The sequence below is a fragment of the Salvelinus alpinus genome, chromosome 18, assembly GCF_045679555.1.
Source record: "Salvelinus alpinus chromosome 18, SLU_Salpinus.1, whole genome shotgun sequence".
NCBI classification, from domain to species: Eukaryota; Metazoa; Chordata; class Actinopteri; order Salmoniformes; family Salmonidae; genus Salvelinus; species Salvelinus alpinus.
In genome coordinates, this window is record NC_092103.1 from 52,102,709 (window position 1) to 52,127,496 (window position 24,788).

The 24,788-nt window shown below is 44.5% G+C and overlaps 1 protein-coding gene across 1 annotated transcript in view; it reads right to left on the bottom strand.

Annotated features, from left to right (window-relative positions):
* The window catches only part of LOC139544456 (ciliary neurotrophic factor receptor subunit alpha-like), a 412,488-nt gene that overhangs the window by 5,761 nt on the left and 381,939 nt on the right, over positions 1 to 24,788 (bottom strand). The window contains exons 5-8 of the mRNA XM_071351570.1: positions 21,418 to 21,584; positions 20,996 to 21,159; positions 17,697 to 17,886; positions 10,131 to 10,278 (exon numbers count right to left, since the gene is read on the bottom strand). Coding sequence (XP_071207671.1) covers positions 10,131 to 10,278; positions 17,697 to 17,886; positions 20,996 to 21,159; positions 21,418 to 21,584 — 669 coding nt within the window. The remainder of the gene's footprint in view (positions 1 to 10,130; positions 10,279 to 17,696; positions 17,887 to 20,995; positions 21,160 to 21,417; positions 21,585 to 24,788) is intronic.

Below are 24,788 nucleotides of genomic sequence, written 5' to 3' on the forward strand. Positions count from 1 at the left end.
GTGTAGATCAGAGTCTACCTAACTACCAGTGGTGCTCCAGTGTAGATCAGAGTCTACCTAACTACCAGTGGTGTTCCAGTGTAGATCAGAGTCTACCTACCTACCAGTGGTGTTCCAGTGTAGATCAGAGTCTACCTAACTACCAGTGGTGTTCCAGTGTAGATCAGAGTCTACCTAACTACCAGTGGTGCTCCAGTGTAGATCAGAGTCTACCTAACTACCAGTGGTGTTCCAGTGTAGATCAGAGTCTACCTAACTACCAGTGGTGTTCCAGTGTAGATCAGAGTCTACCTAACTACCAGTGGTGTTCCAGTGTAGATCAGAGTCTACCTAACTACCAGTGGTGTTCCAGTGTAGATCAGAGTCTACCTAACTACCAGTGGTGTTCCAGTGTAGATCAGAGTCTACCTAACTACCAGTGGTGTTCTAGTGCAGATCAGAGTCTACCTAACTACCAGTGGTGTTCCAGTGTAGATCAGAGTCTACCTAACTACCAGTGGTGTTCCAGTGTAGATCAGAGTCTACCTAACTACCAGTGGTGTTCCAGTGTAGATCAGAGTCTACCTAACTACCAGTGGTGTTCTAGTGTAGATCAGAGTCTACCTAACTACCAGTGGTGTTCCAGTGTAGATCAGAGTCTACCTAACTACCAGTGGTGTTCCAGTGTAGATCAGAGTCTACCTAACTACCAGTGGTGTTCCAGTGCAGATCAGAGTCTACCTACCTACCAGTGGTGTTCCAGTGTAGATCAGAGTCTACCTAACTACCATGGGCCAACACTGAGTCTGATAAGATCTGTCACATGGGCCAACATTGAGTATACAACGCATTAGGTACACCTGCTCTTTCCATGACAGACTGACCAGGTGAATCCAGGTGAAAGCTATGATCCCTTATTGATGTCACTTGTTAAATCCACTTCAAATATTGTAGTTGAAGGGGAGGAGACGGGTTAAAGAATGATTTTCAAGCCTTGAGACAATTGAGACATGGATTGTATGTGTGCCATTCAGAGGGTGAACGGGCAAGACAAAATATTTAAGTGCCTTTGAACGGGGTATGGTAGTAGGTGCCTGGCTCACCGGTTTGAGTGTGTCAAGAACTGCAAAACTGCTGGGTTTTTCACACTGAACAGGTTCCTGTGTGTATCAAGAATGGTCCACCACCCAAAGGACATCCAGCCAACTTGACACAACTGTGGGAAGCATTGTAGTCAAAATGGGCCAGCATCCCTGTGGAACGCTTTCGACACCGTGTAGTCCATGTCTCGACGAATTGAGGCTGTTCTGAGGGCAAAATGGGGTGCAGCTCAATATAATGCTTTGTTCACACAGTGTATAGTTGGCTGCATAGATAGTCAATGAGCCATAGAATAACAACGCAGTCTGTCTGCAGTGTGCTGAGGTAAACAGAGGCACTAGGCTGTACTAGACATCTAGCCACTGTCTGTAACAACCACAATAATCACCAGCAGTGGGTGTTGAATACAGATGGAGAAATACAATAAAATGTTATTGGTCACGTCTACATGGTTAGCAGATGTTATTGTGAGTGTGGTGAAATGCTTCTAGATCTGACAGTGCAGCAGTATCTAACAGGTAATATCTAACAATTCCACAACAAAACCTAATACACACAATCTAGTAAAGGAATGGGATGAGAATATAGAAGTACAAAATACAGTGGGGAGAACAAGTATTTGATACACTGCCGATTTTGCAGGTTTTCCTACTTACAAACCATCTAGAGGTCTGTAATTTTTATCATAGGTACACTTCAACTATGAGAGACGGAATCTAAAACAAAAATCCAGAAAATCACATTGTATGATTTTTAAGTAATTCATTTGCATTTTATTGCATGACATAAGTATTTGATACATCAGAAAAGCAGAACTTAATATTTGGTACAGAAACCTTTGTTTGCAATTACAGAGATCATACGTTTCCTGTAGTTCTTGACTAGGTTTGCACACACTGCAGCAGGGATTTTGGCCCACTCCTCCCTACAGATCTTCTCCAGATCCTTCAGGTTTCGGGGCTGTCGCTGGGCAATACGGACTTTCAGCTCCCTCCAAAGATTTTCTATTGGGTTCAGGTCTGGAGACTGGCTAGGCCACTCCAGGACCTTGAGATGCTTCTTACGGAGCCACTCCTTAGTTGCCATGGCTGTGTGCTTCGTGTCGTTGTCATGCTGGAAGACCCAGCCACGACCCATCTTCAATGCTCTTACTGAGGGAAGGAGGTTGTTGGCCAAGATCTCGCGATACATGGCCCCATCCATCCTCCCCTCAATACGGTGCAGTCGTCCTGTCCCCTTTGCAGAAAAGCATCCCCAAAGAATGATGTTTCCACCTCCATGCTTCACGGTTGGGATGGTGTTCTTGGGGTTGTACTCATACTTCTTCTTCCTCCAAACACGGCGAGTGGAGTTAGACCAAAAAGCTCTATTTTTGTCTCATCAGACCACATGACCTTCTCCCATTCCTCCTCTGGATCATCCAGATGGTCATTGGCAAACTTCAGACGGGCCTGGACATGCACTGGCTTAAGCAGGGGGACCTTGCGTGCGCTGCAGGATTTTAATCCATGACGGCGTAGTGTGTTACTAATGGTTTTCTTTGAGACTGTGGTCCCAGCTCTCTTCAGGTCATTGACCAGGTCCTGCCGTGTAGTTCTGGGCTGATCCCTCACCTTCCTCATGATCATTGATGCCCCACGAGGTGAAATCTTGCATGGAGCCCCAGACCGAGGGTGATTGACCGTCATCTTGAACTTCTTCCATTTTCTAATAATTGCGCCAACAGTTGTTTCCTTCTCACCAAGCTGCTTGCCTATTGTCCTGTAGCCCATCCCAGCCTTGTGCAGGTCTACAATTTTATCCCTGATGTCCTTACACAGCTCTCTGGTCTTGGCCATTGTGGAGAGGTTGGAATCTGTTTGATTGAGTGTGTGGACAGGTGTCTTTTATACAGGTAACGAGTTCAAACAGGTGCAGTTAATACAGGTAATGAGTGGAGAACAGGAGGGCTTCTTAAAGAAAAACTAACAGGTCTGTGAGAGCCGGAATTCTTACTGGTTGGTAGGTGATCAAATACTTATGTCATGCAATAAAATGCAAATTAATTATTAAAAAATCATACAATGTGATTTTCTGGATTTTTGTTTTAGATTCCGTCTCTCACAGTTGAAGTGTACCTATGATAAAAATGACAGACCTCTACATGCTTTGTAAGTAGGAAAACCTGCAAAATCGGCAGTGTATCAAATACTTGTTCTCCCCACTGTATATGGATGAGCAGTGACAGAGCGGCTAAGATGCAATAGATAGTAAAGAATAGATAGTGTAGGATACAGTATACTGTATATACATATGAGATGAGTAATGAGAGATATGTAAACATTCTTAAAGTGACATTATTAAAGTGACTAGTGTTCCATTTATTAAAGTGGCCAATGATATCAAGTCTGTAGCTAAACAGCCGCATCTCTGTGCTAGTGATGGCTGTTTAACAATCTGATGGCCTTGAGATAGAACTTGTTTTTCATTATCTCGATCCCAGCTTTGATGCACCTGTACTGACCTCGCCTTCTGGATGGAAGCGGGATGAACAGGTAGTGGCTCGGGTGGTTGATGTCCTTGATGATCTTTTTGGCCTTCCTGTGACATCGGGTGGATTAGGTGTCCTGGAGGGCAGGTAGTTTGGCCCCAGTGATGCGTTGCAGACCGCACCACCCTCTGGAGAGCCCTGTGGTTAAGGGCGGTGCAGTTGCCGTACCAGGCAGTGATACAGCCCGACAGGATGCTCTCGATTGTGCATCTGTAAAAGTTTGTGAGTGTTTTTGGTGACAAGCCGAATTTCTGTGCCTTCTTCACCACGCTGTCTGTGTGGGTGGACCATTTCAGTTTGTCCGTGATGTACTTAAAACTTTCCACCTTCTTCACTACTGTCCCGTCGATGTGGATAGGGGGGTGCTCCCTCTGCTGTTTCTTGAAGTCCACAATCATCTCTTTTGTTTTGCTGACGTTGAGTGAGAGGTTATTTTCCTGACACCACACTCCGAGGGCCCTCACCTCCTCCCTGTAGGCTGTCTTGTCATTTTCGGTAATCAAACATACCACTGTTGTGTCATCTGCAAACTTGATGCTTAAGTTGGAGGTGTGCATGGCCACGCAGTCGTGGGTGAACAGGGAGTACAGGAGAGGGCTGAGAACGCACCCTTGTGGGGCCCCAGTGTTGAGGATCAGGGGGGTGGAGATGTTGTTACCTACCCTCACCACCAGGGGGCGGCCCGTCAGGAAGTCCAGGACCCAGTTTCACAGGGCGGGGTCGAGGCCCAGGGTCTCGAGCTTACTGATGAGTTTGGAGGGTACTATGGTTTTGAATGCTGAGCTGTAGTCAATGAACAGCATTCTTACATAGGTATTCCTCTTGTACAGATGAGATAGGGCAGTGTGCAGTGTGATGGTGATTGCATCGTCTGTGGACCTATTGGGGTGGTAAGCAAATTGAATTGGGTCTATGGTATCAGGTAGGGTGGAGGTGATATGGTCCTTGACTAGTCTCTCAAAGCACTTCATGATGACGGAAGTGAGTGCTACGGGGCGATAGTCATTTAGTTCAGTTACCTTTGCTTTTTTGGGTACAGGAACAATGGTGACCATCTTGAAGCATGTGGGTACAGCAGACTAGGATAGGGAGAGATTGAATATGTCCTGAAACACACCAGCCAGCTGGTCTGCGCATGTTCTGAGGACGCAGCTAGGGATGCCGTCTGGGCCTGCAGCCTTGCGAGGGTTAACACTTTTAAATGTTTTACTCATGTTGACCATGGAGAAGGAGAGCCCACAGTCTTTGGTAGCGGGCCGCATCGGTGGCACTGTATTGTCATCAAAGCGCGCAAGTTTTTTAATTTGTCTGGAAGCAAGACGTTGATGTCTCCGACAGGGCTGTGATCCGTGATTGTCTGTAGAACCTGCCCCATACGTCTCGTGTTTGAGCCGTTGTATTGCGACTCCACTTTGTCTCTATACTGAAACTTTGCTTGTTTGATTGCCTTACGGATGGAATAACTACACTGTTTTATATTCGGCCATATTCCCAGTTGCCTTGAAATAAATGCGGTGGTACAGTACGTGCTTTCAGTTTTGCGCGAATGCTGCCATCAATCCATGGTTTCTGGTTCGGGAAGGTTTTCATTGTCAAAGTGGGTACAACATCTCCTATACACTTCCTTATATACTCGCTCACCGAGTCAGCGTATACATCAATGTTGTTCTCTGAGGCTACCCGTAACTTATCCCAGTCCAGGTGATCGAAGCAATCTTGAAGCGTGGAATCGGATTGGTCAGACCAGTGTTGGATAGACTTAAGCACGGGCGCTTCCTGTTTTAGTTTCTGCCTATAGGAGGGGAGCAACAAGATGGAGTCATGGTCAGATTTGCCAAAAGGAGGGCCTTGTATGCATTGCGGAAGTTAGAGTAGTAATGGTCGAGCGTGTTACTCGCTAGAGCATTCGATATGCTGATAGAATTTAGGGAGCCTTGTTCTCAAATTAGCTTTGTTAAAATCCCCAGCTACAATAAATGCAGCCTCTGGATATATGGTTTCCAGTTTGCATAAAGTCCAGTGAAGTTCCTTGATGGTCGTCTTGGTATCCGCTTGCGGGGGGATATACACGACTGTGACGATAACCGAGGAGAGTTCTCTTGGGAGATAATACGGTCAGTATTTTATTGTGAGAAATTCTAGGTCAGGTGAACAAAAGGACTTGAGTTCCTGTATGTTGTTACAATTACACCATGAGTCATGAAACATACACCCCCGACTTTCTTCTTACTGGAGAGATGTTTATACCTGTCGGCGCGATGCACTGAAAATCCCGTTGGCTGTACTGACTCCGACATCATGTCCCAGGTAAGCCATGTTTAGGTGAAACAGAGTATGTTACCATCCCGGATATCTCTTTGGAAAACAACTCTTGCCCGACAACTGAAACTGGACATTACGAGTAATATACTCGGAAGCGGTGGGTGGTGTGCGTGCATCTGAAGCCTCATTAGAAGAACGCTCCGGCATAAAAACAACCAGTCCTCTGACTGCGTTGTTTTGGGTCGGTCTCTGGAATCAATTCAAATGCTCAAGGAGGTGCAGACAAAGGATCCGCTTTGGGAAAGTCTTATTTAAGCATCAGCTGTCGGAGCAGCTTACCGATCACTGTAACAACTCCAGTGTTAATACTAAATTGTAATTATTTCGCCTCTATGGCCTATTTAGTGCCTTACCTCCCTACTCTTCTACATTTGCACACACTGTACATAGATTGTTCTATTGTGTTATTGACTGTACATTTGTTTATGTGTAACTCTGTGTTGTTGTTTTTGTTGCACTGCCATGCTTTATCTTGGCCAGGTCGCAGTTGTCAATGAGAACTTGTTCTCAACTGGCCTACCTGGTTAAATAAAGGTGAAATAAAAATAAAAATAAATATTCCTGGTCGTAATTCTGGTTGTGCTGGTAAGTTGACGTCTCTCTGATATCCAATAGCTCTTCCTGGCTGTATGTAATAACAATTAAGGTTTTATGGGCTAACAATGTAAGAAATAATACATGAAAATGCAAAACACAGCACAGTTATCTAAGGACTAGAAGTGAAGCATTGAAATCCTACATTAAAAAGGTGTTTCTTCAGGATATAAAAGAGGCCCTGAATCTGCAGGCCTGATCTCCTCTGGAAGACCATCCATCTATGGGTCCTAATGTCTCCTTTCATTTTCAATCTAGACTTTGAAATGGTCAACAGTGGCCTGCCAGAGGATCTCAGGCTGTGTCCTGGCTCGTCAGGAGATGAATGGTCAACAGTGGCCTGCCAGAGGATCTCAGGCTGTGTCCTGGCTCGTCAGGAGATGAATGGTCAACAGTGGCCTGCCAGAGGATCTCAGGCTGTGTCCTGGCTCGTCAGGAGATGAATGGTCAACAGTGGCCTGCCAGAGGATCTCAGGCTGTGTCCTGGCTCGTCAGGAGATGAATGGTCAACAGTGGCCTGCCAGAGGATCTCAGGCTGTGTCCTGGCTCGTCAGGAGATGAATGGTCAACAGTGGCCTGCCAGAGGATCTCAGGCTGTGTCCTGGCTCGTCAGGAGATGAATGGTCAACAGTGGCCTGCCAGAGGATCTCAGGCTGTGTCCTGGCTCGTCAGGAGATGAATGGTCAACAGTGGCCTGCCAGAGGATCTCAGGCTGTGTCCTGGCTCGTCAGGAGATGAATGGTCAACAGTGGCCTGCCAGAGGATCTCAGGCTGTGTCCTGGCTCGTCAGGAGATGAATGGTCAACAGTGACCTGCCAGAGGATCTCAGGCTGTGTCCTGGCTCGTCAGGAGATGAATGGTCTACAGTTGTCACGACTTCCACCTAGGTCGGCTCCTCTCCTTGTTCGGGGCGACGTTCGGCGATCAACGTCACCGGCTTTCTAGCCATCGCCGCTCCATTTTTCATATATTCATTTGTCTTGTCTTGTTTTCATACACACCTGGTTTTCATTTCCCTGATCAATCTAATTGTATTTAACCCTCTGTTTCCAATCATGTTTTGTGTGTAATTGTTTTAATGTCAAGCGATGTTCTTTAGCGCTGTACTTTATTATTCCTTTTTTTGAGCGTGTTAGTTTTGTTGTGCTCCCGGTTGGGACTATAATAAAGTGCGCTTTATTTAATCATACTCTGCTCTCCTGCACCTGACTTCGCCATTATACACACCTGGCCCACCAATTGGCCCAATATAGCCTCATGTGTTATTTATGTTTTTACCTTTATTTAACTAGGCAAGTCAGTTAAGAACAAATTCTTATTTTCAATGGGTTAACTGCCTTGTTCAGGAGCAGAACCTTGTCACCTCTGGGATTCGAAGATGCAAGCTTTTGGTTACTAGCCCAACGCTCTAACCACTAGGCTACCCTGCCGCCCCTGCTTTTGAATTATGTGTTACTTATATTTTAAATGATTTACTTATCAAATGTTTTTACTTAACACTTATTTTTCATAAAACTGCATTGTTGTTTAAGGGCTTGTAAGTAATAATTTCACTGTAAGGTCTACACCTGTTGTATTCGGTGCATGTGACAAATACAATTTGATTTGATTTGACACGCTTATTATTTGAGCTTACTCAGAAACGCTTTAGTTAACTACTAGTTAACTATTATAGGCCTACTATTAATTTAACTAGTATAAACCTACTATTTATTTATTTAACTAGTACAGGCCTACTAATTTATTTAACTAGTATAGGCCTACTATTTATTTAGTTAACTAGTATAGGCCTACTTTTTATTTAGTTAACTCGTATAAGTCTACTATGTATTTAGTTAACTAGTATAGGCCTACTATTTATTAATTTAACTAGTACAGGCAAACTATGTATTTAACTAGTATAGGCCTACTATTAATTTAACTAGTATAGGCCTACTATTTATTTAGTTAACTAGTATAGGCCTACTTTTTATTTAGTTAACTCGTATATGTCTACTATGTATTTAGTTAACTAGTATAGGCCTACCATTTATTTAACTATTTATTAGCCTACTATTTATTTATTTAACTAGTATAAACCTACTATTTATTTATTTAACTAGTATAAACCTACTATTTATTTAACTAGTATAGGCTTACTATATATTTATTTAACTAGTATAAACCTACTATTTATTTAGTTAACTAGTACAGGCCTACTATTTATTTATTTAACTAGTATAGGCCTACTATTTATTTTTGTTAACTAGTATAAACCTACTATTTATTTAACTAGTATAGAACTACTATATATTTATTTAACTAGTATAAACATACTATTTATTTAGTTAACTAGTATAGGCCTACCTATATATTTATTTAACTAGTACAAACCTACTATTTATTTAGTTAACTAGTACAGGTCTACAATTTTTTTATTTAGTATAGGCCTACTATTTATTTAGTTAACTAGTATAGACGTACTATTTATTTAGCTAACTAGTATAAACCTACTATTTATTTAGTTAACTAGTACAGGCCTACTATTTATTTAGTTAACTAGTACAGGCCTATTATTTATTTAACTAGTATATGCCTACTATATATTTATTTAACTAGTTTAGGCCTACTATTTATTTATTTAACTAGTATAGACCTACTATTTATTTAGTTAACTAGTATAGGCCTACTATTTATTAATTTAACTATTATCAACCTACAATTTATTAATTTAATTAGTACAGGTCTACTATTTATTTAACTAGTATAGTCCTACTATTTATTTTGTTAACTAGTATAGGCCAGCCTGAAACTCTTTCTAAAGACTGTTGACATCTAGTGGAAGCCATAGGAACTGCAATCAGGGAGGATTTCACCCTAAAATAAAAGTCCTAGCCATTGAAATCAGTGTTATGCAGATTTCTTTGGTGGATTAGGGGATCTGTTTGGGGGTTGTCCTCGGGGTTTCGCCTGCCATATCAGTTCTGTTATACTCACAGACGTTATTTTAACAGTTTTAGAAACTTTAGAGTGTTTTCTATCCAGATCTATTATATGCATATCCTAGCTTCTGGGACTGAGTAGCAGCCAGTTTACTTTGGGCGCGCTTTTCATCCGGACGTCAAAATACCGTTAGAGATCAATATACGCAGCTGCTGAAGTTAAATATCAATATAAGGAGCTGCTGAAGATATAGATCAATATAAGGAGCTGCTGAAGTTATAGATCAATATACGGAGCTGCTGAAGATATAGATCAATATACCGTCAATGAGGACGTTAATGAGGAAGCCTACTGATCGCCAGCAGGCCACGTCAACAAGTGGAACATACCATTTATTTAGGCCTACATTGTGCATTTTCCTACGGGTTTGAAATGCTTTTAAAACAATGTGAATTTAAATTCCAACTCCACCCGTTGTATGATGTTTATTTTTACATCTCAATAACGAAGGCTGTGAGCACCTCACTGACAAAATAAGTGGGCCCATCCATGGAAATGCCCGTCCAACTGATTTGTTCTGGCGCCGGGTCTGGGTTATCTACTCAACACAAGAGGGCCAGGGTTAGGGCCCCTTGCAGCAGACAGCACTGTAGTGTTTAGTGTGGAGTGTGTATGTACTCACCACATCAGGGTCAGAGTTAGGGCCCCTTGCAGCAGACAGGAGTACCAGAGGAAGGGTGACAGGAGGTGTAGGAACGATGAAGCTCTCCCCACTGGGACATCTGCCCTATGGGGCTCTGCTGAGGGAGGGGCCGGGGAAGGGGTGGTCTCTGGAACACAGCCAGTCACAACACAAATATAACATAACAAGTCAGATACACATATCCAATCAGAACATAGCAGGTTAAAACACAGCCAATTAGAAGCCAACAGAAGATGGCAGGACATGTCTGACTATTGTTCTGTTCTGACATTGCACTTAGATATATCCATATAGCTCCATACAGTATATCTACAGCCACTATCCACTTGTCAACATATCCAATAACTCAATAAAGACAGCAGGGCATGCCAAGACATCTTCTACCAGAGCAGAACATGACAGGAAATCTTCTAGCAGAGCAGAACATGACAGAACATCTTCTAGCAGAGCAGAACATGACAGAGCATCTTCTACCAGAGCAAAACATGACAGAACCTCTTCTACCAGAGCAGAACATGACAGAACATCTTCTACCAGAGCAGAACATGACAGAACATCTTCTAGCAGAGCAGAACATGACAGAACCTCTTCTACCAGAGCAGAACATGACAGAACATCTTCTACCAGAGCAGAACATGACAGAACATCTTCTACCAGAGCAGAACATGACAGAACATCTTCTACCAGAGCAGAACATGACAGAACATCTTCTACCAGAGCAGAACATGACAGAACCTCTTCTACCAGAGCAGAACATGACAGAACATCTTCTAGCAGAGCAGAACATGACAGAACATCTTCTACCAGAGCAGAACTTACAGTAGCCTAGATAACGACCTCAACCCAACATCGACCAACCTCTTCAAGATGTTAGGATCTCTTGGCGTAAAGGCTAAGGTGATGGGTTGACAGTAGCTGGACCAGGGTTTGAGTCCCAGTCAGGGCTACCCCCCTAAATGTCATACAATACCTAAAATCAAATCAAAAGTTATTTGGCACATGCTTGGTAAACAACAAATGTAAATTCTTACTTAAGGTCCTTCCCAACGATACAGAGAGACTAACAGTGAAATGCTTACCGACGGGCACTTCCCAACGATGGAGAGAGAAAGAAATTGAGAAATCATATAAAAATAAAAATGAATAAATCCACAATGAGTAACAATAAGTCGATGTGCAGGGGTATGAGGTAATTGAGGTAGATACACTTCATGGCCAAAATCATGGGCAATAATATTGTGTTGGTCCCCCCTTTGCTGCTACAACAGCCTCCACTCTTCTGGGAAGGCTGTTATAGCAGGTCAGGGCTCTGTGCAGGCCAGTCAAGTTCTTCCACACCGATCTAGACAAACCATTTCTCTACGGACCTCGCTTTGTGCACAGGGACATTGTCATGCTGAAACAATGGTTGTGTGCTCGATTTTATACACCTGTCAGCAATGGCTGTGGCTGAAATAGCTGAATCCAATCATTTGAAGGGGTGTCCACATATTTTTGTATATACAGTGCATAATGACAGACTGTATTATTAATTACAGTATGTTACTGTAGTTAATGACAGACTGTATTATTCATTACAGTATGTTACTGTAGTTAATGACAGACTGTATTATTAATTACAGTATGTTACTGTAGTTAATGACAGACTGTATTATTAATTACAGTATGTTACTATAGTTAATGACAGACTGTATTATTAATTACAGTATGTTACTGTAGTTAATGACAGACTGTATTATTAATTACAGTATGTTACTGTAGTTAATGACAGACTACAGGGCCTTCGGAAAGTATTCAGATCCCTTGACTTTTTCTCGATTTTGTTACATTACAACCTTATTATAAAATGGATTAAATTGTTTTTTCCCCTCTAATAGTTTTTTTCCTCATCAATCTACACACAATACCGCATAGTGACAAAGCAAAAACAGGTTTATAGTATTGTTTTCAAATTCATAAAAAATGTAAAACTGAAATATGACATTTACATAAGTATTCAGACCCTTTACTCAGTACTTTGTTGAAGCACCTTTGGCAGCGATTACAGCCTTGAGTCTTCTTGGGTATGACACTACAAGCTTGGCACACCTGTATTTGGGGAGTTTCTCCCATTCTTCTCTGGAGATCCTCTCAAGCTCTGCTAGGTTGAATGGGAAGCATTGCTGCACATCTAGTTTCAGGTCTCTCCAGAGATGTTCAATCGGGTTCAAATCCGGGCTCTGGCTTGGCCAGTCAAGGATATTCAGAGACTTATCCCGAAGCCACTCCTGCGTTGTCTTGGCTGTGTGCTTATGGTCGTTGTCCTGTTGGAAGGTGAACCTTCGCCCCAGTCTGAGGTCCTGTGCGCTCTGGAGCAGGTTTTCATCAAGTTTCTCTCTGTACATTGCTCTGTTCATCTTCCCCTCGATCCTGACACCATCTAATTGGCATCCATATAAGTCTTACAGAATTTCCTAGTGGACGGGGATATTGGAAATTTAATCAAAGCCTATTGCATGACAATTTCTTCTTAACTAAGACAAAATATTTCATAATTTACTTTTTTTCTGCACAACACACAGTACCAGTCAAAAGTTTGGACACACCTACTCATTCAAGGGTTTTTCTTAATTTTTTACTATTTTATATATTGTAGAATATTTGTGAAGACATCAAAACTATGAAATAACACACGTGGAATCATGTAGTAAACCAAAAAGTTTTAAACAAATCAAAATATATTTTATATTTGAGATTCTTCAAATAGCCACCCTTTGCCTTGATGACAGCTTTGCACACACTTGGCATTCTCTCAACCAGCTTCATGAGGTAGTCACCTGGAATGCATTTCAATTAACAGGTGTGCCTTGTTAAAAGTTAATTTGTGGAATTCCATTCCTTCTTAATGCGTTTGAGCCAATCAGTTGTGTTGAGACAAGGTCGGGGTGGTATACAGAAGATAGCCCTATTTGGTAAAAGACCAAGTCCGTATTATGGCAAGAACAGCTCAAATAAGCAAAGAGAAACGACAGTCCATCATTACTTTAAGACATGAAGGTCAGTCAATCAGGAACATCTCAATAACTTTGAAGGTTTCTTCAAGTGAAGTCGCAAAAACCATGAAGCAATATGATGAATAAGTGACCGCCACATGAAAGGAGGACCCAGAGTTACCTAAGGAAAATTCCATAGTGATAACTGCACCTCAGATTGCAGCCCAAATAAATGCTTCACAGAGATCAAGTAACAGACACATCTCCACATCAACTGTTCAGAGGAGACTGCAATATTCAGGCCTTCATGGTCGAATTACTGCAAAGAAACCACTACTAAAGGACACCAATAATAAGAAGAGACTTCTTTTTTGTTTACTACATAATTCCATAATTCCATAGTTTTGATGTCTTCACTATTATTCTACAATGTAGAAAATAGTAAAAATAAAGAAAAACCTTGGAATGAGTAGGTGTGTCCAAACGTTTGACCGGTACTGTATGTCACATATGCAGCTATCGAATATACGGGAATGTCAGCTCAATCCAAATTTACAACCAACTGATTGTAGCAATACCACAAAAATGGAGGAAGCAAGTGGAAAAGGGAGAAGGTAGGGAACTTATTTGCCTGCCATATATGAAAAATACAAATTGGCTGAAAGGAACTGGCATAAATAGAAAAATATACCAGTTTCATTTGAGGACAAACTGTTGACAGCTGCATCATACAGTTTGCAAAATAAATGGGAGGATATTTTTGATGTACCAATTCCATGACACATGGTTTAAGAAATGGTACAAAAAACAACACCTGATTCAACACTTCAAGTTTTTCTATTTAAATTATTTTACAAAATTCTAGCCACCAACAGAATGCTATACTGTATATATGGGGCATTAAACAATCTCAGCTCTGTAGATTTTGCTGCGAAGAGACAGAATCAATAGGTCATTTATTCTGGTATTGCCCCTATGTAGCTTGTCTCTGGTCACAGGCTCAGGAACGGTTAAACAAAATCACAACATTCACTTAAAATGGACCTTACAAATAGTTAATTGGGCGATTTGGAAAGACATAGTCAGTCAATAAATTATATAATAATACTAGTAGGAAAGGTTTTCATCTTTAGCTCACAATCTGTAGATACTATATGATTAGAAAGGTTAAAATGTATGAAAAACATCCCCATTGAATAACATATGGCACATGGAAACCAAACGAGGTCTATGGTGATAGGTGGGATGGGCTGAGAGTGGCTGAGGGGTGGAATTAAAGAGCTGAGGTCTATGGTGATAGGTGGGACGGGCTGAGAGTGGCTGAGGGGTGGGATTAAAGAGCTGAGGTCTATGGTGATAGGTGGGACGGGCTGAGAGTGGCTGAGGGGTGGGATTAAAGAGCTGAGGTCTATGGTGATAGGTGGGACGGGCTGAGAGTGGCTGAGGGGTGGGATTAAAGAGCTGAGGTCTATGGTGATAGGTGGGATGGGCTGAGAGTGGCTGAGGGGTGGGATTAAAGAGCTGAGGTCTATGGTGATAGGTGGGACGGGCTGAGAGTGGCTGAGGGATGGGATTAAAGAGCTGAGGTCTATGGTGATAGGTGGGATGGGCTGAGAGTGGCTGAGGGGTGGGATTAAAGAGCTGAGGTCTATGGTGATAGGTGGGATGGGCTGAGAGTGGCTGAGGGGTGGGATTAAAGAGCTGAGGTCTATGATGATAGGTGGGACGGGCTGAGAGTGGCTGAGGGATGGGATTAAAGAGCTGAGGTCTATGGTGATAGGTGGGATGGGCTGAGAGTGGCTGAGGGGTGGGATTAAAGAGCTGAGGTCTATGATGATAGGTGGGATTGGCTGAGAGTGGCTGAGGGGTGGGATTAAAGAGCTGAGGTCTATGGTGATAGGTGGGATTGGCTGAGAGTGGCTGAGGGGTGGGATTAAAGAGCTGAGGTCTATGATGATAGGTGGGATGGGCTGAGAGTGGCTGAGGGGTGGGATTAAAGAGCTGAGGTCTATGGTGATAGGTGGGATGGGCTGAGAGTGGCTGAGGGGTGGGATTAAAGAGCTGAGGTCTATGGTGATAGGTGGGATGGGCTGAGAGTGGCTGAGGGGTGGGATTAAAGAGCTGAGGTCTATGGTGATAGGTGGGATGGGCTGAGAGTGGCTGAGGGGTGGGATTAAAGAGCTGATGTTAGGTAATGTATTATTGTTGTGTGACTGCTTTATATATAAAAGTACCATGTATGTAAAATGTATGTAGCAGAAAAGCTGAAAAATAATCAAAATGTGTCCTCCGAAGAGGGTAAACAAAAAAGCTGGAGCAGGAAGCAGCAAGATACCCCCTCAGCACCACCAGGTCAGCTAGATACCTCCTCAGCACCACCAGGTCAGCTAGATACCTCCTCAGCACCACCAGGTCAGCTAGATACCTCCTCAGCACCACCAGGTCAGCTAGATACCTCCTCAGCACCACCAGGTCAGCTAGATACCTCCTCAGCACCACCAGGTCAGCTAGATACCTCCTCAGCACCACCAGGTCAGCTAGATACCTCCTCAGCACCACCAGGTCAGCTAGATACCTCCTCAGCACCACCAGGTCAGCTAGATACCTCCTCAGCACCACCAGGTCAGCTAGATACCTCCTCAGCACCACCAGGTCAGCTAGATACCTTCTCAGCACCACCAGGTCAGCTAGATACCTCCTCAGCACCACCAGGTCAGCTAGATACCTCCTCAGCACCACCAGGTCAGCTAGATCCCTCCTCAGCACCACCAGGTCAGCTAGATACCCCCTCAGCACCACCAGGTCAGCTAGATACCTCCTCAGCACCACCAGGTCAGCTAGATACCTCCTCAGCACCACCAGGTCAGCTAGATACCTCCTCAGCACCACCAGGTCAGCTAGATACCTCCTCAGCACCACCAGGTCAGCTAGATACCCCCTCAGCACCACCAGGTCAGCTAGATACCTCCTCAGCACCACCAGGTCAGCTAGATACCTCCTCAGCACCACCAGGTCAGCTATATACCTCCTCAGCACCACCAGGTCAGCTAGATACCTCCTCAGCACCACCAGGTCAGCTATATACCTCCTCAGCACCACCAGGTCAGCTAGATACCTCCTCAGCACCACCAGGTCAGCTAGATACCTCCTCAGCACCACCAGGTCAGCTAGATACCTCCTCAGCACCACCAGGTCAGCTAGATACCTCCTCAGCACCACCAGGTCAGCTAGATACCTCCTCAGCACCACCAGGTCAGCTAGATACCTCCTCAGCACCACCAGGTCAGCTAGATACCTCCTCAGCACCACCAGGTCAGCTAGATACCTCCTCAGCACCACCAGGTCAGCTAGATACCTTCTCAGCACCACCAGGTCAGCTAGATACCTCCTCAGCACCACCAGGTCAGCTAGATACCTCCTCAGCACCACCAGGTCAGCTAGATACCTCCTCAGCACCACCAGGTCAGCTAGATACCCCCTCAGCACCACCAGGTCAGCTAGATACCTCCTCAGCACCACCAGGTCAGCTAGATACCTCCTCAGCACCACCAGGTCAGCTAGATACCTCCTCAGCACCACCAGGTCAGCTAGATACCTCCTCAGCACCACCAGGTCAGCTAGATACCCCCTCAGCACCACCAGGTCAGCTAGATACCTCCTCAGCACCACCAGGTCAGCTAGATACCTCCTCAGCACCACCAGGTCAGCTATATACCTCCTCAGCACCACCAGGTCAGCTAGATACCTCCTCAGCACCACCAGGTCAGCTAGATACCTCCTCAGCACCACCAGGTCAGCTAGATACCTCCTCAGCACCACCAGGTCAGCTAGATACCTCCTCAGCACCACCAGGTCAGCTAGATACCTCCTCAGCACCACCAGGTCAGCTAGATACCTCCTCAGCACCACCAGGTCAGCTAGATACCTCCTCAGCACCACCAGGTCAGCTAGATACCTCCTCAGCACCACCAGGTCAGCTAGATACCTCCTCAGCACCACCAGGTCAGCTAGATACCTTCTCAGCACCACCAGGTCAGCTAGATACCTCCTCAGCACCACCAGGTCAGCTAGATACCTCCTCAGCACCACCAGGTCAGCTAGATACCTCCTCAGCACCACCAGGTCAGCTAGATACCCCCTCAGCACCACCAGGTCAGCTAGATACCTCCTCAGCACCACCAGGTCAGCTAGATACCTCCTCAGCACCACCAGGTCAGCTAGATACCTCCTCAGCACCACCAGGTCAGCTAGATACCTCCTCAGCACCACCAGGTCAGCTAGATACCCCCTCAGCACCACCAGGTCAGCTAGATACCTCCTCAGCACCACCAGGTCAGCTAGATACCTCCTCAGCACCACCAGGTCAGCTAGATACCTCCTCAGCACCACCAGGTCAGCTAGATACCTCCTCAGCACCACCAGGTCAGCTAGATACCTCCTCAGCACCACCAGGTCAGCTAGATACTTCCTCAGCACCACCAGGTCAGCTAGTTCAGGGCTACAACAACGTTTAGAAACGGGATTCCTGAGGAGAGGTTGGAGAACCACGGGGTGTGTTGTAATGGCTACATACTGAGGAGCGGTTCTTGCTCGGTGGTGGAGGGGATCTGTTTGGGTTCGTCCATCCAGGGGGTGGCGTGCACCGCGACGCTCCAGTCACTCCAGGTGCCGATCTCCATGTCCTTAGTCGCCACCTGAATGATGTACTCCTTCCCTGCGTACGCATCCGTTATGGTGTGGGCCGTACTGTCTGACAACTCCACCTGAAACACACCAATCAGAGAGAAGCACCAGACAGCCAATCAGAAAGAAGAGGTCGAAACACAGGAAGTGTGAAATTATTGATTAAAACAAAGTGACGTAATAAATGAGTAAAACCACAAACCAGCCACACTGCTGATGTGGACCACATGGTCAGCATTAGTAGACGGAGGCTCTTCAACACATTATGGAGAAAACAAAACTCATTTAGAGAAACACTATTACACTGGAAATAACCAGGTCGACACCTGTCTGTGAGAAGGAAACAACGTGTCGTTTTAACTCTGCTCTCAGGCTGCTGCTCTCATACCATCACCACTTCCCCTGACATCACGAATAGCCTGGCCACTTGAACCAAAGGTTTTTCATTTATCAAATAATGGGAACATGTGGGAATTGAGGATTAAAACCAAACAACGACCAACAATACATGTTGAGTGTCACTGAATACTGCAAGGAAAGGAATGGCGATGTTACAACCTAAAGAGAAGAAGAGAGGATGGAATAACTTCACAGCTGTTACGTTGAGGGAGAGCTCCTTTAAGGGGCCACTGCAGCCATGTTCATCTCAATATCAAAAACAACATGTTACTTTGTTGTATAGACACTGAGCGGACAAAACATTAGGAACACCTGCTCTTTCCATGACATAGACTGACCAGGTGAATCCAGGTGAAACCTATGATCCCTTAAATTCACTTCAATCAGTGTAGATGAAGGGGGGGAGTCAGGTTAAATAAGGATTTTTAAGCCTTGAGACAATTGAGACACGGATTGTGTATGTGTAATTCAGAGGGTGAATGGGCAAGACAAAATGTTTAAGTGCCTTTGAACAGGGTATGGTAGTAGGTGCCAGACGCATCGGTTTGAGTGTGTCAAGAACTGCAACGCTGCTGGGTTTTTCACGCTTAACAGTTTCCCGTGTGTATCAAGAATGGTCCACCACCCAAAGGACATCCAGCCAACTTGACACAACTGTGGGAAGCATTGGAGTCGACATGGGCCAGCAGCCCTGTGGAACGCTTTCAACACCTTGTAGAGTCTATGCCCTGATGAATTGAGGCTGTTCTGAGGACAAAAGGGGGAGGTGGAGTGGAACTCAGTATTAGGATGTAGTGTCCAACCAAACACACGGAAACTAAACACAGAACATTGGCCACATACGATGTTCGAGTCCAAGACACATTTGATGGGAACCAGTTTTATGAGGGAGAATATTCCATCAACGTCCCACCTAGTTCATGACTTCATATATCAATAATACAGTATACTGTCCAGGAAGACATGTCAGCCCTGTCCTCTGTAATATAACTAGCTCAGTCAATACATAGACTAACATTCTGCAAACACATTAAAACAGTGATGGAGGGAATCTGACCTCTGATCAGGGCGTCATGGCAGAACTCAGTACAATTTAGACAGGATTCATCTATAGGAAATGTTTATGCATTGGTATAGAGAGGAATGTTTATGCATTGGTATAGAGAGGAATGTTTATGCATTGGTATAGAGAGGAATGTTTATGCATTGGTATAGAGAGGAATGTTTATGCATTGGTATAGAGAGGAATGTTTATGCATTGGTATAGAGAGGAATGTTTATGCATTGGTATAGAGAGGAATGTTTATGCATTGGTATAGAGAGGAATGTTTATGCATTGGTATAGAGAGGAATGGTAATGCTTTGGTATAGAGAGGAATGGTAATGCAGACTGTATAAAGGGAAAGGGGATATTTCACATTGTTCAACATGCGGTGTACATACAGTAGTACATTCACCCTGCTACTACAGTAGTACATTCACCCTGCTACTACAGTAGTACATTCACCCTGCTACTACAGTAGTACATTCACCCTGCTACTACAGTAGTACATTCACCCTGCTACTACAGTAGGGATAGAAAGGCTCTGACTCACGTGTTGCCACTGGTCTCTGATGAGGGGTCTGTATCTATAACTCACTGGTCCCTGATGAGGGGTCTGTATCTATAACTCACTGGTCCCTGATGAGGGGTCTGTATCTATAACTCACTGGTCTCTGATGAGGGGTCTGTATCTATAACTCACTGGTCCCTGATGAGGGGTCTGTATCTATAACTCACTGGTCCCTGATGAGGGGTCTGTATCTATAACTCACGTGTTGCCACTGGTCCCTGATGAGGGGTCTGTATCTATAACTCACGTGTTGCCACTGGTCCCTGATGAGGGGTCTGTATCTATAACTCACTGGTCTCTGATGAGGGGTCTGTATCTATAACTCACTGGTCCCTGATGAGGGGTCTGTATCTATAACTCACTGGTCTCTGATGAGGGGTCTGTATCTATAACTCACTGGTCCCTGATGAGGGGTCTGTATCTATAACTCACTGGTCCCTGATGAGGGGTCTGTATCTATAACTCACTGGTCCCTGATGAGGGGTCTGTATCTATAACTCACTGGTCCCTGATGAGGGGTCTGTATCTATAACTCACTGGTCTCTGATGAGGGGTCTGTATCTATAACTCACTGGTCCCTGATGAGGGGTCTGTATCTATAACTCACTGGTCTCTGATGAGGGGTCTGTATCTATAACTCACTGGTCTCTGATGAGGGGTCTGTATCTATAACTCACTGGTCCCTGATGAGGGGTCTGTATCTATAACTCACTGGTCCCTGATGAGGGGTCTGTATCTATAACTCACTGGTCCCTGATGAGGGGTCTGTATCTATAACTCACTGGTCTCTGATGAGGGGTCTGTATCTATAACTCACTGGTCCCTGATGAGGGGTCTGTATCTATAACTCACTGGTCTCTGATGAGGGGTCTGTATCTATAACTCACTGGTCCCTGATGAGGGGTCTGTATCTATAACTCACGTGTTGCCACTGGTCCCTGATGAGGGGTCTGTATCTATAACTCACTGGTCCCTGATGAGGGGCCTGTATCTATAACTCACTGGTCCCTGATGAGGGGTCTGTATCTATAACTCACTGGTCTCTGATGAGGGGTCTGTATCTATAACTCACTGGTCCCTGATGAGGGGTCTGTATCTATAACTCACTGGTCTCTGATGAGGGGTCTGTATCTATAACTCACTGGTCCCTGATGAGGGGTCTGTATCTATAACTCACGTGTTGCCACTGGTCCCTGATGAGGGGTCTGTATCGTAGGAAGTACTTCAGGGGGAAGATCTCTACATCAGGCCAGGTAGAGGGACTGTTCCAGGTGACCTCCAGACGACGAACGTTGCTGGGGATGGGAGTGGCCACCACCCTTTCAGGGGGGTCTGGTTTCACTACAGGGAGAGAGATGGGTTAGGGGTCACATCACCACAATACATTATGTGGAGATATGTGGCTGGTGAGGGGAGCTGACATCATGGTTGATACAGCCTGACAGGACATGTTGCTCTGAGTGATATGTGGCTGGTGAGGGGAGCTGACATCATGGTTGATACAGCCTGACAGGACATGTCACTCTGAGTGATATGTGGCTGGTGAGGGGAGCTGACATCATGGTTGTAATGAAGTCAGCGCTACGGTGGTCTACGTACCTATGTTGAACTCTTCAAAGCTGATGGTGGTGGAGGCTTTCCCCAGGGCGTTGACGGCCGTGACGTTGACTCTGTAAGGGTAGCTACTGAACACCTCAGGGAACTGAACGTGACAGCGGTTCTTATGGACCACATCCCTGGTTACTTCTAGGGACTCCTGGTTGTGTCTGACAGGAGAGAGAGGAGAGAGGGGGGAGGATGACAGAGAGAGGGGAGGATGACAGAGAGGAGGGGATGATGACAGAGAGATGGGAGGATGACAGAGAGGAGGGGATGATGACAGAGAGGAGGGATGATGACAGAGAGATGGGAGGATGACAGAGTTGTGGGGAGGATGACAGAGTGGTGGGGAGGATAACAGAGAGATGGGAGGATGACAGAGAGAGGGGAGGATGACAGAGAGGAGGGGATGATGACATAGAGGAGGGATGATGACAGAGAGATGGGAGGATGACAGAGAGGAAGTGATGATGACAGAGAGATGGGAGGATGACAGAGAGATGGGAGGATGACAGAGAGGAGGGGATGATGACAGAGAGGAGGGATGATGACAGAGAGATGGGAGGACGACAGAGAGGAGGGGAGGATGACAGAGAGATGGGAGGATGACAGAGAGGAGGGGAGGATGACAGAGAGATGGGAGGATGACAGAGAGGGGGGGGGATGACAGAGAGATGGGAGGATGACAGAGAGATGGGAGGATGACAGAGAGAGGGGAGGATGACAGAGAGGGGGGGAGGATGACAGAGAGGGAGGGAGGATGACAGAGAGGGGGGATGATGACAGAGAGGTGGGGAGGATGACAGAGTGGTGGGGAGGTTGACAGAGTGGTGGGGAGGATGACAGAGTGGTGGGGAGGATGACAGAGAGGAGGGGATGATGACAGAGAGGGGGGATGATGACAGAGAGGAGGGGAGGTTGACAGAGAGATGGGAGGATGACAGAGAGGAGGGGAGGATGACAGAGAGAGGGGAGGATGACAGAGAGGGGGGGAGGATGACAGAGAGGGAGGGAGGATGACAGAGAGGAGGGATGATGACAGAGTGGTGGGGAGGATGACAGAGTGGTGGGGAGGATGACAGAGAGGAGGGGATGATGACAGAGAGGGGGGATGATGACAGAGAGGTGGGGAGGATGACAGAGTTGTGGGGAGGATGACAGAGTGGTGGGGAGGATGACAGAGAGATGGGAGGATGACAGAGAGGAGGGGATGATGACAGAGAGGGGGGAGGATGACAGAGGGGGGAGGATGACAACGTTAATGAACAAAGTATAGACATGGAGAGAAAAATGCATCGCACTTCTCTGTATGTGGTCTTATTGTAGTCGGAGTCTTATTATGCTATAGGAGTTGAGGTCTTATTATGCTATAGGAGTTGAGGTCTTATTATGCTATAGGAGTTGAGGTCTTATTATGTTGGAGAAGGAGATGTTGTCTTATTATGCTATAGGAGTTGAGGTCTTATTATGCTATAGGAGTTGAGGTCTTATTATGCTATAGGAGTTGAGGTCTTATTATGCTATAGGAGTTGAGGTCTTATTATGCTATAGGAGTTGAGGTCTTATTATGCTATAGGAGTTGAGGTCTTTTTATGCTATAGGAGTTGAGGTCTTATTATGCTATAGGAGTTGAGGTCTTATTATGCTATAGGAGTTGAGGTCTTATTACGCTATAGGAGTTGAGGTCTTATTATGCTATAGGAGTTGAGGTCTTATTATGCTATAGGAGTTGAGGTCTTATTATGCTATAGGAGTTGAGGTCTTATTATGCTATAGGAGTTGAGGTCTTATTATGCTATAGGAGTTGAGGTCTTATTATGCTATAGGAGTTGAGGTCTTATTATGCTATAGGAGTTGAGGTATTTTTATGCTATAGGAGTTGAGGTCTTATTATGCTATAGGAGTTGAGGTCTTATTATGCTATAGGAGTTGAGGTCTTATTATGCTATAGGAGTTGAGGTCTTATTATGCTATAGGAGTTGAGGTCTTATTATGCTATAGGAGTTGAGGTCTTATTATGCTATAGGAGTTGAGGTCTTTTTATGCTATAGGAGTTGAGGTCTTTTTATGCTATAGGAGTTGAGGTCTTTTTATGCTATAGGAGTTGAGGTCTTATTATGCTATAGGAGTTGAGGTCTTATTATGTTGTAGAAGGAGATGTTGTCGTATTATGTTACAGAAGGAGATGTTGTCTTGTTATGTTAGAGAAGGAGATGTTGTCTTGTTATGTTAGAGAAGGAGATGTTGTCTTGTTATGTTAGAGAATGAGATATTGTCTTATTATGTTACAGAAGGAGATGTTGTCTTATTATGTTAGAGAAGGAGATATTGTCTTATTATGTTAGAGAAGGAGATGTCTTGTTATGTTAGAGAAGGAGATGTTGTCTTATTATGTTAGAGAAGGAGATGTTGTCTTATTATGCTATAGGAGTTGAGGTCTTATTATGTTGGAGAAGGAGATGTCTTATTAAGTTAGAGAAGGAGATGTTGTCTTGTTATGTTAGAGAAGGAGATGTTGTCTTATTATGTTAGAGAATGAGATGTTGTCTTGTTATGTTAGAGAAGGAGATGTTGTCTTACCACTAAACTAGATTGAATTAAATGATAACTTCCTTCACACTGCAACTTTTTCTAACAGACAATCCATCCATTGTGATTGTGGTGTTGTCAGTATCTAAGGGCCTTTGAACCAGGGTGCTGACAGGCTTTCTGAGATCTCTATAGGAGACAGAGGATGTGCCATTATAGTGGGTGGTAGTGGGGGTTGACCCTTATAGTGGGTGGTAGTGTGGGTTGACCGTTATAGTGGGTGGTAGTGTGGGTTGACCCTTATAGTGGGTGGTAGTGTGGGTTGACCCTTATAGTGGGTTGTAGTGTGGGTTGACCATTATAGTGGGTGATAGTGGGGGTTAACCTCTCTTGGGCACGTTAGACGGTAGCGTCCCACCTCTTCAACAGCCAGTGAAACTGCTGGGCGCCAAATTCAAATACAGAAATACTCATTATAAAAATTCTGAAAACAAAACATATTTTACATAGGTTTAAAGATTAACTGCTTGTGAATCCAACCACGCTGTCAGATTTTACAAATGCTTTCCCGCGAAAGCATACCTTACGATTATGAGAACATATCCCACTAGAGAAATCATTACAAACTGTAGCCAGCCAGGTAGAACAGTTACACAATTTACAAATAGAGATCAAATTAATCCCTTACCTTTGATGATCTACATATGGTTGCATTCAGCAGACATTCATTTACTCAATAAATTTTATTTTTGTTCGATAAAGTCTCTTTATACCCGTTTTCTTCAGTAATCCACAGGCTCAAACAAAGTAAAAACGGAAAGACAAAAAAATCCAAATTGTAT